At 38.4% G+C, this 17,677-nt stretch overlaps 1 protein-coding gene across 1 annotated transcript in view; it reads right to left on the bottom strand.

The window, feature by feature from the left end:
* DMGDH (dimethylglycine dehydrogenase) overlaps positions 1-17,677 on the bottom strand; it is a 48,904-nt gene that overhangs the window by 15,630 nt on the left and 15,597 nt on the right. Inside the window, exons 6-13 of the mRNA XM_075740282.1 lie at positions 14,988-15,236; positions 13,622-13,820; positions 8,022-8,191; positions 7,708-7,861; positions 6,636-6,801; positions 3,919-4,049; positions 2,252-2,469; positions 930-1,087 (exon numbers count right to left, since the gene is read on the bottom strand). Of these exons, the coding sequence (XP_075596397.1) occupies positions 930-1,087; positions 2,252-2,469; positions 3,919-4,049; positions 6,636-6,801; positions 7,708-7,861; positions 8,022-8,191; positions 13,622-13,820; positions 14,988-15,236 (1,445 nt within the window). The remainder of the gene's footprint in view (positions 1-929; positions 1,088-2,251; positions 2,470-3,918; positions 4,050-6,635; positions 6,802-7,707; positions 7,862-8,021; positions 8,192-13,621; positions 13,821-14,987; positions 15,237-17,677) is intronic.

The following is a 17,677-nucleotide window of genomic DNA, read 5'->3' on the forward strand; positions in this document are numbered from 1 at the left end:
ATATGTGCAACTTCCATTTAAATACACTGTATGCTTCCTATATGTGATTTCAACAGAATATCTACTATTATGTCTAATATATAGACATGTAAATCATTCATCTAAGTTTCAATATGCAAAGTAAACACACATTTTGGTAAGAAACAAGACTTTTCATCAAAGCAGAATGGAACCTGCAGAAGATTGAATAACTGAGGTATGCACATTAACTGCAACACAGCAGAATGCCTTAGCTGGAGAGGAAAATAAAACACAAACCCAATTTTATTTACCACTTCGCATTAGGTGTAGAGGGAATGATTTGTTAGGCAGCATTTGAAACAAGAATGAAAATAATTATCACTGGGCAAAGGAGTCCTAAATGCCCACCATTTCACCTTCCTGAGTTCTTTCCTTTTCAAAGGAATTAGGAAAAATTTCAGGTAAGCAGAAATTGTACTGATTTTCCCCACATTCTCTACACCCCCTGAGTAGTTCTATATTGTGAATGAGCAAATTTGGCAGAAACAAGCTAATGGGAAATGAAAAAGTTCCAAATACATTATGAAGCAAGAATAAATGGCCTCTCATGACATAGTTAATACAGAAATAAAACATTTTCAGAATCTATCAGCCAAACCTTTGACTTTAAAACATGAGAGCTCAGCAAAACCCTCATAATTTTGTTATACACAAGAGGGAAAAACCTCAATGAATCAAAATAAGTGTCTCTGCCAGCAGTGCAATGGAGTATACTAGTTATTTTTATTTAGAAAAAACACTGTTCAGAATTATTGCAGCTTTTCCTGCTCAAGGTAAATTTTCTTTTCATGCTGAATTGAGAAAATGGAAGAAATACTATCTGAGCTAGCTCTGACTAAAAGCTTTATAGTCATAATAAAATAAAAAAAATAAAGAGGAAGAATAATAAAGAAGTTATATTTCCTGACCTCTGCCCCCCAGGCTCGGAAACCCTTTTCCAGCCTTAAAGCATTCAGAGCATATGTTCCAAAGTTGTCGATTCCCTCTTTTTGGCCAGCTTCCATGATTGCACTGTAAAGAGCCACTGAATCTTCTTTTCTATGATAGAGCTCCCAGCCCAATTCACCTGTTATACAAACAAGATTAATGCTTTCATCAGCTCAACAATGAAACAGTCCTAATAAATATAGTCCCATTCTTGGTAACAAGTGGGGATCAATGCTGTGTTAATTCACATTCTAGGGTCATTTCTGCTATCATATATCAAGCCTAATTCCCTGCAAGAACCACCAGACGATTTATGCCCTGGATGTTAAGCAGTGGTACTATTATTCTAATTTAAACTGTTAACTGAAATCCAGGACGGGGGTGAGGGGGGGATCAGATAACTGATACGAAAAGGTCATGTAGCAAAGTCACAATGACAGATGAAGCTTAAGGGCGTTATAAACAGATAATGACTTGGCAAGTGAACAGCAAATATAACTGAGTACAAATAAGCATCCTGTAGTGACAGGACAAGGGGTAATGGGTTCAAGCTGAAGGAGGGTCGATTTAGATTAGATGTTAGAAAGAAATTCTTTACTGTGAGGGTGGTGAGGCACTGGAACAGGTTGCCCAGAGAGGTTGTGGAGGCCCCATCCCTGGAAGTGTTTAAGACCAGGTTGGATGAGAATTTGGGCAATGTGGTCTAGTGGAGGGTGTCCCTGGCTGCAGCAGGGGGGCTGGAACTAGATGATCTTTGAGGTCCCTTCCAACCTTAACCATTCTATGATTCTATGATTCTGTAAGCATAAAAAAGAGTATATTGTATCATATTTAGTACAACAGAAAGAGAAGGACTTCAGCTCCTTCAGAATGGTCTGAATTCAGTCCCTTGCAGTAGAGACAGACATAAAAATAAAAAAGTAACTGAGAAAAACAAATACTAAGCATTACAGTGTTACATTTTCAAGGCACCTGACAGACACCAATATATGGTAATCCAAAAACAATTCTTGACGTTGGTTTTGCAGCAAATACCACAGAGGTTATCAGAACTGGCCTTTTGTTCTGTAAAATAAATATTTACAGTATAGGGTATTCTAGAGAAAAAGGTCTTGGAAAACTCAGCACAGACCCTGACCAGATCACATTTGAAAAATCAGTATGATGCATTTCCTCATGCATTTGTGTATAAAATGTGATGAACCTATTGCTTATGAATAAATGAGATTTATTTTCCAAGTTTAGTTACACTTATTTTATTTATTGCCTCTTTCCTTAAGAGTCTGTTTTCTCTATTGCTTACCTGTGTACGATATCCTAATGGCAGTAACAGCAATATCAGAAAGTTTCAAATGTCTAGACTGGAGAAACTTAAACGAACCATCACTGAGATCCTCACTTGTCAACTTCTGGAGGATCTGTCGGGCATATGGACCTGCTACACCAAGTACTCCCATATCATCTGTCATGTTTTCTATTTCAACTTTATATCCACCTCTTGTTGCTTCCTCTTCTATCCATCTGCATGTAAAACAAAACAGTGATGTTATTTTTTTATGAAAAATAACTGATTTAGATAAAGATTAAAAAGGAATAATTTTTTGTTAATGTTCATTTTCCCAGCAGCTCCCAGTACCACACCTTCTCAAAACCAATGCAAGTATGCACCTCACTAGAAAGTCAAATCCACCATTGATGTTAAACAGTGTTTTCTGGTGAGATACTGGTGTAGGAACACAGGCATCTGGGATACAGACAGGAAAGGAGAGAATTTAAATGCGTGGAACAATATTTTCAAGATAAGAGAAAGAAGTGGTTGCATAGAAATGAATACATATTTGCCTTCTGATCCGGAAAGTGTTAATAAAAAGTCAACATAGAAAAAAGTAAGCAATAAACACAATGAACATAAAAAAATCTCAAAATAAATTCCTCTGTCAACAGAAATGTACAACCAGGCTTGTTCTTTCCTGAATACAGTATTTAAAGTATTGGCAGGAAGTTCAGTTTTGAGTGTTGATTTAATCAAAAATATCAGCTGCGTATTGTCTTTCAGGGAGCTCACAAAATAAATGAAAGGAGTATATTTAAAAATCTTATAAAGTACTACTTTGTTAAGCAGTGTTAAAAGATCTCAGGCACAGGGGACTACCAAACAAGACTGCTGAAATTCTGTAAAAGTAAATGCATTAGGTCTGGTTCTGCCATTTGGTTCCTGAATGTGCCAGTTGTCCTACTGATTCCCATGTGACTGTTATGAAACAGTACATTATTCATCATGTGTTGGGATAGCAAATTTCAGCCTTTTATGTGCTGATTAATTTTTAATAACTGATTTGTCAGCAATCTCCTGTAGCAAAATTATTTTTCTTTGTATGTATGTTCAGCCACTTACAGCACTAGAAATGTCAGTTCCAATGCTCACCTGTGAAAAGCATTTTAACCAAGTCATTCTGCAACTGCTTCTACCTCCTTTCTTTCTGCTATTTTGCTTTGTGACCCCAGAGCCCACAGCAGAAAATGTTATCGCAGTATCAGGAAGACTGCACTACCCATCTATACTGGACAGGTCAGTGCCTGTGGGGTCATCCACGTTTAAAGCCAATTTTCTTTTTTGCGTAAGAGAAAACATTAGAAAGGAACAACTGTGCTGTGTTCCACCATACAATGCTGAACACAAATAGGTTCAACAACGAAACAAGAACTACTTCCACTAAAGTATGTTACATAACTATCAGTATATTCTCCATCTTTTTACACCAACAATAATCCAATATGTGACTGCTTATACTTCAGGATTTGTCTCAGCCAAGTTTCTAAGAAACCAAAATCAATAAATAAGTAGAATTCGCTTGAACCTAGCAAAATATTTGTTGAGTAATAATTAAGAATTTGGCACTTAGTAAAAAAGTTTCTATATTAATGTGATTGTATAGCACTATGTACTTACTGTGTCAAAAATAAACTAACCTCAGATCATGGAGTTCTGACCCCGAGCCAGTTACAAGCATAAATTCTCCAGGATACAGTTGAGAGACTGTTAGCTCAGCATAAACTTTTCCTCTCGGTGTTAACATATGGCTTATATTTGTGGAACCCACCTACAGAGTAAAATTTGCAATTATTAAGAATGCAAAATAAACCCCTTGAATTCTTAAACATTATGAAATGTATGGAAATAAGTCTTTACTTGAAAGAAAAATATTTTTATGTTTGTTCTGCTATGTCATAATAGGAGCAGACAGATACACTATTGGCCAAGCTTAAGTTTTACAGTGGAAATGTCACTATTTTCTTCATAGAAAAAAATTGAAAATTTTGAAATGAGATAAATCAAGACCTTTATAAACATTTGTTAATTGTGTATTACACAAGGTGTTCTTAAGCTACATTTGATTTAAGAATGCTTTTTCAATGTAAATTCAGTCAATTTCAGTTTGTTCTCTGATCATCAGAATAAAAAATTCTATGTGTTATTGACATAAATATTCTCTTTCAATCATGTGAATACGGCTTTCAATTCATGTGAATAAGGATAACATTACTTTGCCCCTTACATTAAAGAAAGAAATACTGAGCTGGCTTATGCTTTTGTGGCCCTGATTTATGCATGCTTTTATGTTTTATGTAGTTGCTGCCTATGAATCTACATCTCTGTACATTTGAATTGGATTCTGTGTAGAAATGTGATCTCTAGAGGCAAAATTTCTAATAACAGTTACTTAGCTGTGACCATAAAACATATACATGTTCATACAGGCATCATCCATACAAACAGAAATGTAACTGTGCCATAGCTGTTGTGCTGGTCTGATTCCAGAGGCAGAATTTAATCTCTCTTATTTCACTCTGCTTTCATAAGAACCTTGTCAATCACCCGGTCAGTGCCCAGATTCCAGACAATGAATGGAAAAGGGAAAAAAATTGCAGATATTAACATTCTTTTGCAAGGTCATGTTACATTAATACAATTACTGGCATATTACAGGCACATAACTGAATTTTCAGGATCTGACGGTAGTCACACTCAACCTAGTTGTGATACAAGTATATCTCCAGTAACTTCACTCAATTATTTTATGATGCAGGCAAGCATGAATGGTACCAATAATCAGACAGCATAAAGAAATCAAATGTTGTGAATGCTGGATTTTTAAAAGTGGACTTATAAACTGTTCATTCTATTTTGCTATCTTTCTTCTTCCCCTTAGCAACACTTATTAAACTCCATAGAAAACACTCGCTATGTTCTCATAATTTTCTCTTTAATCTTGCTTTCCGCCGACCACATAAATATATTCAGCAAGCGTTATCCATGCCCACTGATGACAGAGTTACCCCACCTCTACCCCAAGCTAGAAAGAAGACAAATTTTTAATCTATATTGCTATCACAAAATTAATACAGAAAAAAATGTGACTACATGGCAATTCAGGTTCTTCTTTCTCCTAAAACTATAGGACACCATTCTTGTGTACAGCATTCCCGTTCAGTTGGCTCTGACCTCTGAGAAGTTATCTACCTTTGTAACTATAGTCTCAGTGTACTTACTGTTTCCCTATGCTTCCTCCCTCTGCTGTCTGAAGCAGCTAAAACCATCATCTACAGCAAAAACTTAATAAAATGATGTGCTGAAATGAGCAAACTCCATGGCTATAGCACTTCGGAAAGGAACATCTGCTTGCTGGAGGTGTATCTCTGAAGTTAAAAATACTAGATGAGAGTGGTTGACAAAGAAGGAATATAAATGGACTCATGGAGTACTATCATAAACTGAGGACGAAGAGTAAGAAACCTGGGGTAGTTTGTCACAGTGTGCCATTTCTGAAAACAGGATAATACTCTGAGGATCTGAGAGCAGCCACACTTGTGGAGAAAGGACAGATGTGAGCTGAAAGCTGAATATCCTGAATATTCAACAACACTGCCTGCTTCAGGCAGCTTGCTGAAAAACAGAGTCAGTATGAAGGGAGTGGAAAAAACCCACGGGTCACATTAAAAAAATCCAAAACAACAAAACTGTTCCTCTGGGCATCCAGGAAGAATACAACATCCTGCTAAGGTCAGGCAAGAGCACCTTCCACTGCTCTCCTCTGCTGCCTGAAGCTGCCACAGTACAGCACAGTTTTAGGCAGGCAGCTGCCAAGCTATTCTAGTTCTACTGTAGAAGAATTCTAGGTGATATTCACTTGGACTTCTTTAGACAAAAATTTGAAACACAGAAGGTCCCGTGTTTCAAGGAAACACTTTTTTACTGTAAAGGACACAGGAACTGTGTCCTTTGACTGGACACAGGAACAGGTAGCCCAGAGAGCTGGTGGAGTCTTCATCCTTGCAGATATGTAAAAGCCATCTGGACATAGTCCTGGGCAATGAGCTCCAGGTGACCTGCTTGAACAGGGGGTTGGACAAGGTGATCTCCAGAGATTCCTTCCAACTTCAACCATTCTATGATTCAATGACTTGTGCCAAAAGGGACTTCTGTGTGGGGCTACTGTAGAATAAACTCCACTGTCTTTATTCTTAACTAAATGAAATACATCTCCCAACACAGCAATTTCTCCAAAGGATCTGAGTGTTTGGTATCTGAAAGATATGGCAATGATATTATGCCTCATTTTCCATTTCTGAAACAGATCTCGTTTGTCTAAATCCTACATTAAAACATTTATCACTGTCCCATTTACCTTTGGAACAACATTTGCAAATAGATGATCCAGCAGCTTAACAGAATCTGTGCCTTTTACTTTAAACTTGCCAAATGGTGACAGGTCAATCACACCGACTTTTTCCATAACCTGTTTATACTCACGACCCACAGGGTCAAACCAATTTGTGCGCCGAAAACTGGGTCTGAAACAGAGCATTTACACACATAAAACACAATTTGGAAATTTTGTGCTCTTTTCAGCAAAATGTAGTCTTCAGTTTCTTCAGTTTAATTATCATTCAAAAGATATAGACTTTCCTAATTGTAGGCAGCTTACACAACATTTTTCTTGGTCTAACACAGCTTAATTATTAAAATCCTTTAACAACAGAGAAAGATATAGGTTGATATTTTATCAACCATTTTGTACAATAAACTGTGAACTGTTCAAATGTTCGAAGTAGTAGTCTGTCATGTGTAAATTTACAGCATACTTTGTTGCTGAATCATTTATTTGAGTTTAAGGTGTCAAAGGCTTTATTTCTGAACAGCAGAGTGTGTCTCTTTATTACTTTATGAGCCCCATTTAGATTGGGACTCCAGTATGCCTATGGAAAATGTTATTTGCTGGATGGTCCCTGATGCAAACAGGTAACTAGGTAGGCCAGCACAGGAAAAAAAAAAAGAAAAAAAAAAAAAGAGTGGGCTTCTCCTTTCCTGAGAATTATACAGAGAGGAATCAGCTTTTTTGCGAAAACATTATACTGATCAAATAATCAGTGTTGCTGATCAAATAATAAGAAAGGGAGAAAAATACAAATTTATAATGAACAAATTATTCTCTAATCTTTTCCTTGAACTAGACTGTTCCCTGATACCCCTACCTAGAAGAGTTACAGGATACCTCAATGTGTGTTTTGAAACGTCTGCATTATCAGAATTAAAGGGATTCTAAACAATAGAAAAAACAATAATGGAAGATCTACCTAATAGATACCTTTAGCTGAAACGAATGGTAAATGTATGCTTCTTATTAAATTTAACTCAGCTAGCCCTTGCTGTCATGACAATTTATTGGGGCGGGGAGGGGGAGGTAATCTTTTATTTACTTGTATCCAGTCTCATCTCCAGGTTTGTAGAACCAATGAGGTTGCTCCCATCCTGCGTGAAAGCCCATTGAACATTTTGATTTCAGCAAATCATACAGCCCACTGGTTCTTTCTGTTGGTCTCCCAGCAAATCTTTCTTCTTTAGGGTAACCAACTAGAGTGGGGGAAAAAAAAACCCAGACAAAAAAAACATGGCATACTAAATACTGTACATCACCAAATTAGTACATATACACAAACAGAGAAATCCAGAGGCAGGCTTTGTCGGAATCCATTTTCAGGATATAAATGTATTTAAAAAAATACCTTCTTACCAATGTTATTAAAACCATAGGATTCTCTTGCTTTAGCTGCTGTGTATTCTGTGGTGGTCCACTTTCCATACCGGTTGGGATCTAATTCTATTAGGTCAAATGCAGGTTCCCCCTCAAGGATCCAGTCACTGAGGTACTTTCCTATGCCACCAGCATGTATAATACCATACCTTAAAAACAGGAAAAAGTCCTGCAGTGCCAAGTCTTTTTTTGTTTGAATGTTTTTAAAAATTAGTACTAGCATATACTACTAATACACCTCCTAAAGTATTCTAAATTATTCCCACTTTTTTGTTGTTGTTGTTCGCTCTATTTTGTCTTGTTTTCCAAGATTATATGCTTTATTGACAGATATTTCTACTGCTCCACTGTCAGCAGCAAAACTCAATTGCTAGTGTACAGCCTTTGTGGTGTTCTTTCTCTGAAGTTCAGAATGAAATTGTCTTTTCCAGGGACATTAGAACTCTTTGAAAATTAATACTAAAGAAAGTTCTCAAACTTCTGATATCCATTAAACACACTTTCTACTCATAGAATAACTCTTCTTCTTCAATCAGATTTGATGAAACCAGACTCAGATTTGAAAACCACACTGAGACATCCTAGCAGCTACAATGAATATTTACATTACAGTGACAAGAGCAACTGTTAAAGAAAAATTCTACCAGACGTGAGTTTCCCTAGGTTTGCTTTATTGCAGCGCTGGATGCATGGGGGAAATAGCTCCACCAAACGTGCATGCCAGGTGATCACCAACATATAGGTTATATAGAATCAAAATATACATATTCATTATTTTTCTGAGAAAAGGCAGTCCTATGATAATCATTTCTTAGAATCCATTTCCATATTCTCCTCCCCATCACGCATGCTCAGCGATTTGAGTTGGTGGTCCTCAGGGGTCTCTGGTGGTCATCAGTGGTCTCACACCCGTGTTCGCTGGATGACCCTCTTCTTGCAGGCATGCGCAGTATCCTTGCTGTGGATACACTTGTCCCTTACAACTTACTTCATAAGATTAATATTCCCGGGCCTATTGTCTGGTTGGGTAGGGACTGTACAAGGAACGTAGCAGCATTGTACATTGCCATGGTCAGTTAGCTATTACCTTGATTACAAACCCCTTTCCCACGATTATAGGCTTTAAAACAGTTCTAGGCCTTAAGCAGCTTTCTAGTAATATAAGTTTTCTTATAGCTAAGCTTCTATATTTTTACAGCAACAGCAGCAAAAGTTAGGAGACAACACTACCAAGACAGCTTTAAAGAATCAGGGAATGTAGTGGAACTACAGATAAAACTAGAAGACTTGTTTGCAGGGGTGCCAGAGTTGAAAGCTGCTTTTTCTCATCTGATTTACTTTCTCTGTTCTCCACTACACCTACAAAGAGAAATGGTTCCAGAAAGCTTATGCTAACAAAATAAATATGTAGAAATTTTCTGCTACCAGTCTGTAGCAAAATCCTGTCCTGTTTCTACATAACGAGTGTGTGAAGGATCAGACTGTAGAGGAGACTTCTTAGAAACCTGCATTAGAGGAACCATGCCAGATAGCAAAGGTAGATGCTCAAAAGTTATGAAGTGGTAGATGTAAGGTTTCCTTACTTAAACATTTTGTACCTAATTCTAACTTTCAAAATGCTTGACATCTTGATATCCATAGGGAAAAAGTTGTATGTGAAATGTGCTCCTGCAAGGTACTTGAAATGGACAACTGGGTACACGGATCTTCACTGTGCTGCAATATGTGTATGTCACTAACTCAGTCTACATATGACCAAAGAGTACTATGTAATGTTGAATTACAGGTACCTCAGATTTGACACCAAAACACATAATGTCAAATAATTATTAATATGGAATTATTTTCAACTCTTTATTTTAATACCTCTGTGAATTAGTTTGCCGTGTCTAAAAAAAAAAAGTGTCAAAATAGCTTCCTGTCTAGGGAAGATGTGAAAATAAATTCTTAGTTATTTGCGAAATGCTCCAGTGAGCACAACAGAAAAATCCTTGAAGAAATAGTAAGTCTGCCCAAAACCAAGTTTAGATTAGCATGCAGTAATTAAATCACAGACATTCACACTGAACAGTGAAGCTAAAACAAAATTTAATTGCTGTTCATCAACTTTGCACTCTGAATTCTATGCCCTCAATTAAATTGGCAAGGATTTTGGGGGGGGGGAGGGGGAAGATGTAATAATTTAATTCTAATGTATATGCATAAGAAGAATGAATTCAGGTTACACTGACAACTTAGTTCTGGCACTTCCTAACTGCAGAATGCCTGACTTGATAATACTCATGAGATTACTTTGACATAGTGGGGGTTTATCTGTGATTTATTTATTTAAATAAAACAAAATATCAAACAGTTCAGTACATGAAGTAATTCTGCCAAACACAGTCCTTTAGGTTGTTCAGCAGAAATATTCAGATTCTCAGAACAAATTTGTATCACTGCAGTTGATGGAGTAAGGATGAACACCTGTGTACTGCCACTCTGCAAGTACTACAAAAGAGCTAGCCATTGCTGGAGTTAATTTAATTAAACAGCTCTTAGTCATTCATGGGTATAAGTTCGTGATCACGGCTACAATGCCTTCAGGAATGGCTCCAGAAGATGTTTCAAACAGCTTAAGTCTCCCTGCAGCATTTGCTGCAGCCAAAAGCATTGAGGAACACAGCAGAGACCACTGCATGACTGTGAGTGGCAACAGACCACAAATACAGTTAAGTTTTTTGGCTTCAGCTGAAGATAATGGCAGAGTAACCCTGTGGGCAAGACCACCCTGCAATGTGGAGTTGCTACTACAGGTACACCACTGCATGTGAGCTGACTGCACTCTGCAGAGCTTTGCAGCACTCACTCTGTGCCATCAGTTGATTTTGGTAGTCCTAGCTGGGCCTGCATTATCAGAGATTTTAAATTATGCAAGGTGCCCAAATCCCTCATTACCTCAGATAATGGAGAATCAATTGTATTAATATACCACTGCAGTTCTGCTACACAAGAATGAAACACGTGCTTTGCAGGGATGTGATGTTACAAGTAGCTGTAAAGAATGGTACAGTTTAGGAATCTCAGTCTTCATATGAGGATTTAGAGAAAATTTCCTTAATGAACACAAACTGCTCTTCTGATTTTCTTCTTTCCTTCCAGTCCCTGACAGATTATGTTCCTCATTGTTCCTGTCCTATTCTTGTGTCTTACTTGTTTATGAGTCCTTGCTTCTCACCGATTTTCAGCTAGTTCCACTCCTTTATCCTAGGAAATCTGAGTCCTTGTACACCATAGTCCCTTTTCTAGTGTCTCTGTCCCAGGTTTAGCCATTTTTCTATCCCATTTCTGCAGGAAAACTCCTGTTCAGTCTCTGGCTGTGGAATACTACTGTAGACAGAATGTGTGACTCTTGGTGCAAGATTTAGTGAGTATTAAGTGTTTACGAGCTGTAGCATTTATAAAGGCTTGTGAATGGGCCTTGTGGATAGATTTGGTGAAGAAGGCAGAAAGACATCTTTAGGACAAAGGTCACTTCTGCCAAATATGAAGTTCATTCTCAGAAAATGGGGAAATTAGAGCTTTTCAAAAGAAAGACTTCACCTCAACAACATACCTTCCAAAAATCTTGGGTTTTGGAATGGTTACACTGCTTTGACTTTTTTCTGAATAAAATTCTAGCCTACTCTTGTTAACATTTTCAAAGCTGTAACTGAAAACAATCTTAAATGGGAAGCATTGAGCAACCTTAATAATAAACAGTGCTACAAGCTGTTAGCTGTGGGCTAACTATACCTCTAACTTCTTTGCACATTAAAATGCCTAGCAAGCTGCTAATTTTAGATAATAAAATTTGTCTAAACTAACAGCACTAAGTCCTCTGTCACAATGTCCCTGCTAGTTGACTATGAGATAAGGATTTGCTAATGCACACAAAAAATTACAACACTGGTAGAAACACTGCAGTGACCCAGAAGAGGGTGAAGAGAGTCAAAAGTCCCTGAAAAGCAGACGTAGCAATCCAATACAGCAACATAATACCAACCTGTGTCTAAACATTTAGAGATTAATCAAATTCCTGAAATAAGTTGTTTAAAGAAACTTAAACGTATAACACTGCTCTTCATTTATTCCTATATGGAAATTTGATTCTGCTCCCATTGACACCAATGAAGGAAAACAGGAGGCTCCAAAGTCTGGCAGCACAGTAGTGAACTTAAACAGTCTTTTTGGTGAACAAGGACTAGGCAAACCGCTTTTGTAACTCTCAGTTCTGCAAATGTTACTAAAAGATAACAATTTTTTTTTTCTTTAAATCCAAGCAGCAAAGGTGAATACCTTTCACAATGAACCATTGCAAAATTACCAAACCTTTTTATTTTGAGGGTCTCAGACAGCGTGTTAGTGACTGCCTTATCTTATGATCTGAGGGTTTGTTTGGTTTGGACTGAAAGAAAACTGGAAAAAGCCGGATTTTGAACAGCAAGTTAGGCAATTGGAAAAACAATGTAAACAGAATGTGTTCAATAACATGTGCCTGGAAATGTATTTAGTTCATTCTATTCGTCTTCAATCAATGGCCAAACTAAGACAATTAAAGAGAAGTAAGAGTTTTACCACTGACTTCAGTGGGGCCACAGTATATAAGATGTAAGTCACTTTCAAAAAAATATTGTAATGAGCAGGAGAGAATAAATGACATGACTAAAACACCCATTCCTGTTGTCACACTGCCCTCATTTGCTTTCTTCTAACATCCAGCAACATCATTTCTCAGCTCAACTTCAATAGTCAGTACCATTACTGTATTTGTATCCCTAGAGTGGTCAGTAACCCAGTATGGTGTTCCCAGGGTAGGTTTAGATTGGATTTTAGGAAAAATTTCTTCACCAAGAAGGGTTGTCAAGCGCTGGAACAGGCTGCCCAGGGAAGTGGTTGAGTCACCATCCCTGGAGGTATTTAAAACACATGTAGATGTGGTGCTTAGGGACATGTTTTAGTGGTAGACTCACCAGTGCTAGGTTAACGGTCAGATTTGATGATCTTAAAGGTCTTTTACAACCTAAACGATTCTATGATTCTATGCTGGCACTGCCTTCTGCTTAGTATGCCGTCCACTCTTCCCCCGAAGTTAATACCTCATAGTAGAAGTTCTCCCTGTACCAATCATTCTTGCCACAACTTCAGTGTTACCAGTTTCTGCATATGCCAAACAATTGTTGAACACAATGTAATTTGAAGCAATACATAAAATAAATTGGAAAGTATATTGTAAAGCCCAGCACTTTTATGACTTTAACTTGCTGCACAGACAGTACCAAGTACTACCCATTTCTTGCTGCTTCATAAAACACATATATCACATATATTGGCCTCCAGAATAGAAGGAGGAAGCAAATTGAAAAAATAGTGAGACTTATGAAGAAGATGTAAGAGAGAGCTCATATTATATAGGTAGTGGTAATCAAGCCTATTTCAAATTACATTTTACATAAAATTTGTGCAAAACAACTCGCAAACCCATAAAAATTTGCAAAGCTTGAGCTGACTGCCATTTTAACAGTATGATAGACAAAAGTTGTCACAAAGAATTTACTTACCCAAAACCAATAGCCACCCAGTAATTTCTGACACCCTGATGTGGTCCCACCATAGGAAGAATGTCTGGAGAATAGGTGATAGGACCCGCAATGGTGTTTACAATGTCTGCATTTTTTAGAACTGGGACCATTTCCATAGCAGCCTCAATATGCTCCATTATTCTGTCTAAATCAGACTCAAAAAGTTCTTTTCCAAAACCTGCACAAATATTTGACTCATTATATATGTAAGTACAGTGAAAATAGTTACATTTTAATACAGTTATGCAATCTACATATATAAAAGTTGTATGGAATTCATCAGTGAGTAGGTTCAAGCTTTTGCCATCCCACGCAAGAAAAATGGTGTGCATAAATCCCTAGTTACCTGCAGGATCAAGCTTATTGTCACTGTAGTTACACTGTCCTTTAACCCTAAGGTCACGCAAATTCAACAATGAGGTACAAAGGAAGTGGAGGAATACAGAAATTTCCTTCTATGTTAATAAGACCCACTTATTTTTCTCAATATGCCAACAATTTGGGGAGGGGAAGAAAGACATTGCCTGTGTCAGCTTATGATTTCCATGGTAATTAGGTAATTCCTAGATATATTTCTGTCTTATGTCCAGGCTTTAAGCATTATCGAACATCACTCTGTAGAGGGTCTTGACAGTACTGTAGGCAGTAAGTTCAGGAAGTTGTGACAGCGCAATCCAAAGCCAAACAATGCTGATTGCTCTTCCTTAGGAAACACATTCTGTTTTTTTCAAATAGCAACACTATTGACAATATAACTTTCTATCAAGAAGTTAATGAAAAGCTGGAGCCTAGATATAACACTTAATTTTTTTTAATAAGCAGCAGTATGGCATGGTTGGGATTTTTTGTACAAAAATGCTAATCAAATCTACAGCTCCCTTGCACTTATATCCTAGCACAGCATTATGTCTAAGACATTTATTTGCTATACCTGTGTTCCTGCTTGACAACCATGTTATCTCTGTGGGAACAGCAAAAATCCAAAGCCCTTGTCAGTATGCTGGAGAGAACTGTAGCTTAGAAAAATCCCTCTTCAGTTGCAAAAGGCTACATAATGCAGATTTGGTGACTACATCTAACTACAGCACACAGTCATCTGTTCAGAAAATAGAGCAAGACTATGTTGTAGATGTGTATTTAGTGCCTATTTCAAACAGGCTTTTTTTATTTCTATTGACTCTTATCATTAGAGTTTTATTCTTTGAAAAAAAGTTTCTGCATTACAATCATGCATTGCAAATATTTTCTATTTTCCATCACATAAGGCAGCATGACAGGCTGGGATTTATACACATTAAAATGTGCTAGTGCTTCTCAAGTTTAAAGATTTAATGTTCTTAATTACCTGGTGGGACTCCATTTGTTACCCATGAGTCCTGCAGCTTCATCTTCTCCTCACTTTCATATGGACCAAATAAAAGACCATCCCTTTCTTGCCTTAAATAATACGATCCTTCTAAGTCACGAATCACAGGCAATTCTGTTTTTAGGGCTTTCACTTCAGGGATAGTAGATGTCACAACATACTGATGATGAACGGGTATGAGAGGGTGCTGCAGGCCAATCATCTTGCCTATTTCACGGGCCCAGAAGCCTAGAGAAGACAAAAAACCAAAATAGAAATATTCAAAGACTAATTTCAATGAATGGAAAATAACAGTAAAACATTTACAGGAAGGACTGTGCTTTATGGAATGTGACAAAGACTTTTTTTCCATGCTTTTAATTTTCAAATTATTTTTCATATTATGCAGCATAAATTTCCCTCCATAATTCCATGTCCTTGTTCCTGATTATACTACCATATATTATTCTAGTATACAGACATTCAAAAATTAATTGGAAAAATATTTGGCTTCTAAAAGTTCAGAAGAGAGTTTGATTAACAGTCCCACAAACCTCATGGTTTATTTCAGTAAAATAGGCCTGCAACGCAGTCCTAGCAAAGTCACAGACACTTAAAAATCAGAATAAATTAGCTCACACCATAGGTCTTAACCTAGCCTCTCACTATCAACCAAATGAGCTAGTATATTTTCCCAAGACAGTAGTGAAGTCCTAATACCTCAACAGAGCAAGGCAGTACTTTCAGCCAGCTAACCTCAAGAAGTTTCTCCTCTTTCACATGCATGATGTGACTCATATTAATTATGTCTCTCAGCAATCAATTCATTATAATGTTCGTATTGGTGAGTGGTCAGTGTGCTCTCCCATAGTTGTACAATTATAAGTTCTGATACAGACTGTGACCAGAAAAAGCAAGCAACAATTTCCCTGCCCCTGAAGCCATTCAGGCCCTTCATGTATACTATGAGCTATAAGTTAAAGATTGAATTATTCTCTGCTAAGGTCCTTCCAGACTAGCTGTTTCTAGCTGGTAAGACACATTCGCATAGTGAGGTACCTGTGTCAAAGTCAAGGAATGGAAGCCACATAACTGCCAAACTTACTAGTTTGGCCTCTGCATCATGGCTTACATCTGCTGTGGGGCTGGAACACATAGAGCTGGGAATCAGACAGATACAATCGACTGGGATGGCAGCTGCTTTAAGAAGCCTGGAATATCCCTCAGACCCACTCTCCTGACTGATCAAGCAGTGGAGGTCTCAGAAGTGGAAAGAAGGGGGAAAATCCAATCAAGCAGGATTTCCGGGTAAGTCTAGGAGTGACGGTTGGGGGAAGGTGAAATGGAAGAGGAGTAAGACGTAGCAGGGCCTTCCAAATAAAAGGCTATGTGCTATATGGCACCCAGGAAAAGAAGGCAGGTTACCTAACACAGCTGCCCTTTCTCCTGGGACTTAGACTCACAATGCCCAGCCTAATATACAACTTTTATTCCTTTTTGCTGCTTACTTGTCTTACTCAGATGCTCCTACCTCTCTCCAGTTCCATGCTGTCTAAGGTCTAGTCAAAATTTAGCTCTCAGGGCCCTGAGGGCACTAATAATCAGTAATGATCCAGAGCAGCGACACCTGGGACTTCCACCCAGACCCCTCCTGCCCACAGGCCCAGGGAGCCCCATTTCAGGTCAGCTCAGGGTCTTCAGAACCTGTCTGAGCTGGATTGAGTGTAAGTGTGCCTGTTTACAGCTCTGTCACAACCATGGCTGTGCCTGGCCGTGGACCTCATTGATCCAGACCCTGATCTGTGGACGACTTCCCAGCCTGACCTCAGCCCGGTCTCATCCCTGTGCTCCTGCCTGTTGATCACTGGGCAGTGTCTGACCCTGGTTACCGTCACCAGACCTGTTCCTGACCTGTGGATTGACTGCTGGGCTCAGTCTCAATCTGGTTCATCACTATGGATCTGCCTGTGCCTCATCCCCACAAACTCGTCTGGAGATCTGGACTCTGGGCTGAGCCCAGCTGCTGGGCCTGGGCCTGCCCTGCTCCCTCCCTTGTCCCTGTAGGATGGAGCCCTTGCTGTCGCGGCCCCTGCCAGCCTGGTTACCACGCCTGGCTCCCTGTCCTGTGTGGAGCAGCCAGCCTGCGCTGCTTGCCGACGTTACCTTGGGAATACATTCCTCTCATCTCCAGCATGGCCTAAAGACAGGGCAATTAGGAAAGCTGAGTTGGGCTGTGCTGGCCTTGTGCCATTCCCCCACGCCAGGAGGGCTGTCAATCTCTTATTTAATTTTACAAACCAGCCTCAGGTCTAACACCCACATTTTTTAAAAATGCAGAGTTTCTGAGGAAAACGTTTTCTGTAGTGACTCACTTGACAATTGCTGACAGCCAGGTAAAGCAAGGGAGCAGGAAATCAGGATCATGATAGAGATATCTGTTCAGTTAAGAGCCTCTGCCCAGTAAATACAAAAACCCAGTATTTGGTTTTCTGCATTTATCATATGTAAGAGTTTTATTTCTTAATGTCATCCTCACCACTTGGAGGACACTCACTGACAGAACACTTAAGTCAGTTAAATTAGCTCAGGGAAGATCATGCCGTAGTCATACAGTGATTCAAAACATCCTATAAGGCTACTGAAACCTGATTTATGCACCCTTATACAAAACAAACAAACAAAATTCAAAT

This window comes from Balearica regulorum, chromosome Z (genome assembly GCF_011004875.1).
Source record: "Balearica regulorum gibbericeps isolate bBalReg1 chromosome Z, bBalReg1.pri, whole genome shotgun sequence".
Taxonomy (NCBI): Eukaryota; Metazoa; Chordata; class Aves; order Gruiformes; family Gruidae; genus Balearica; species Balearica regulorum.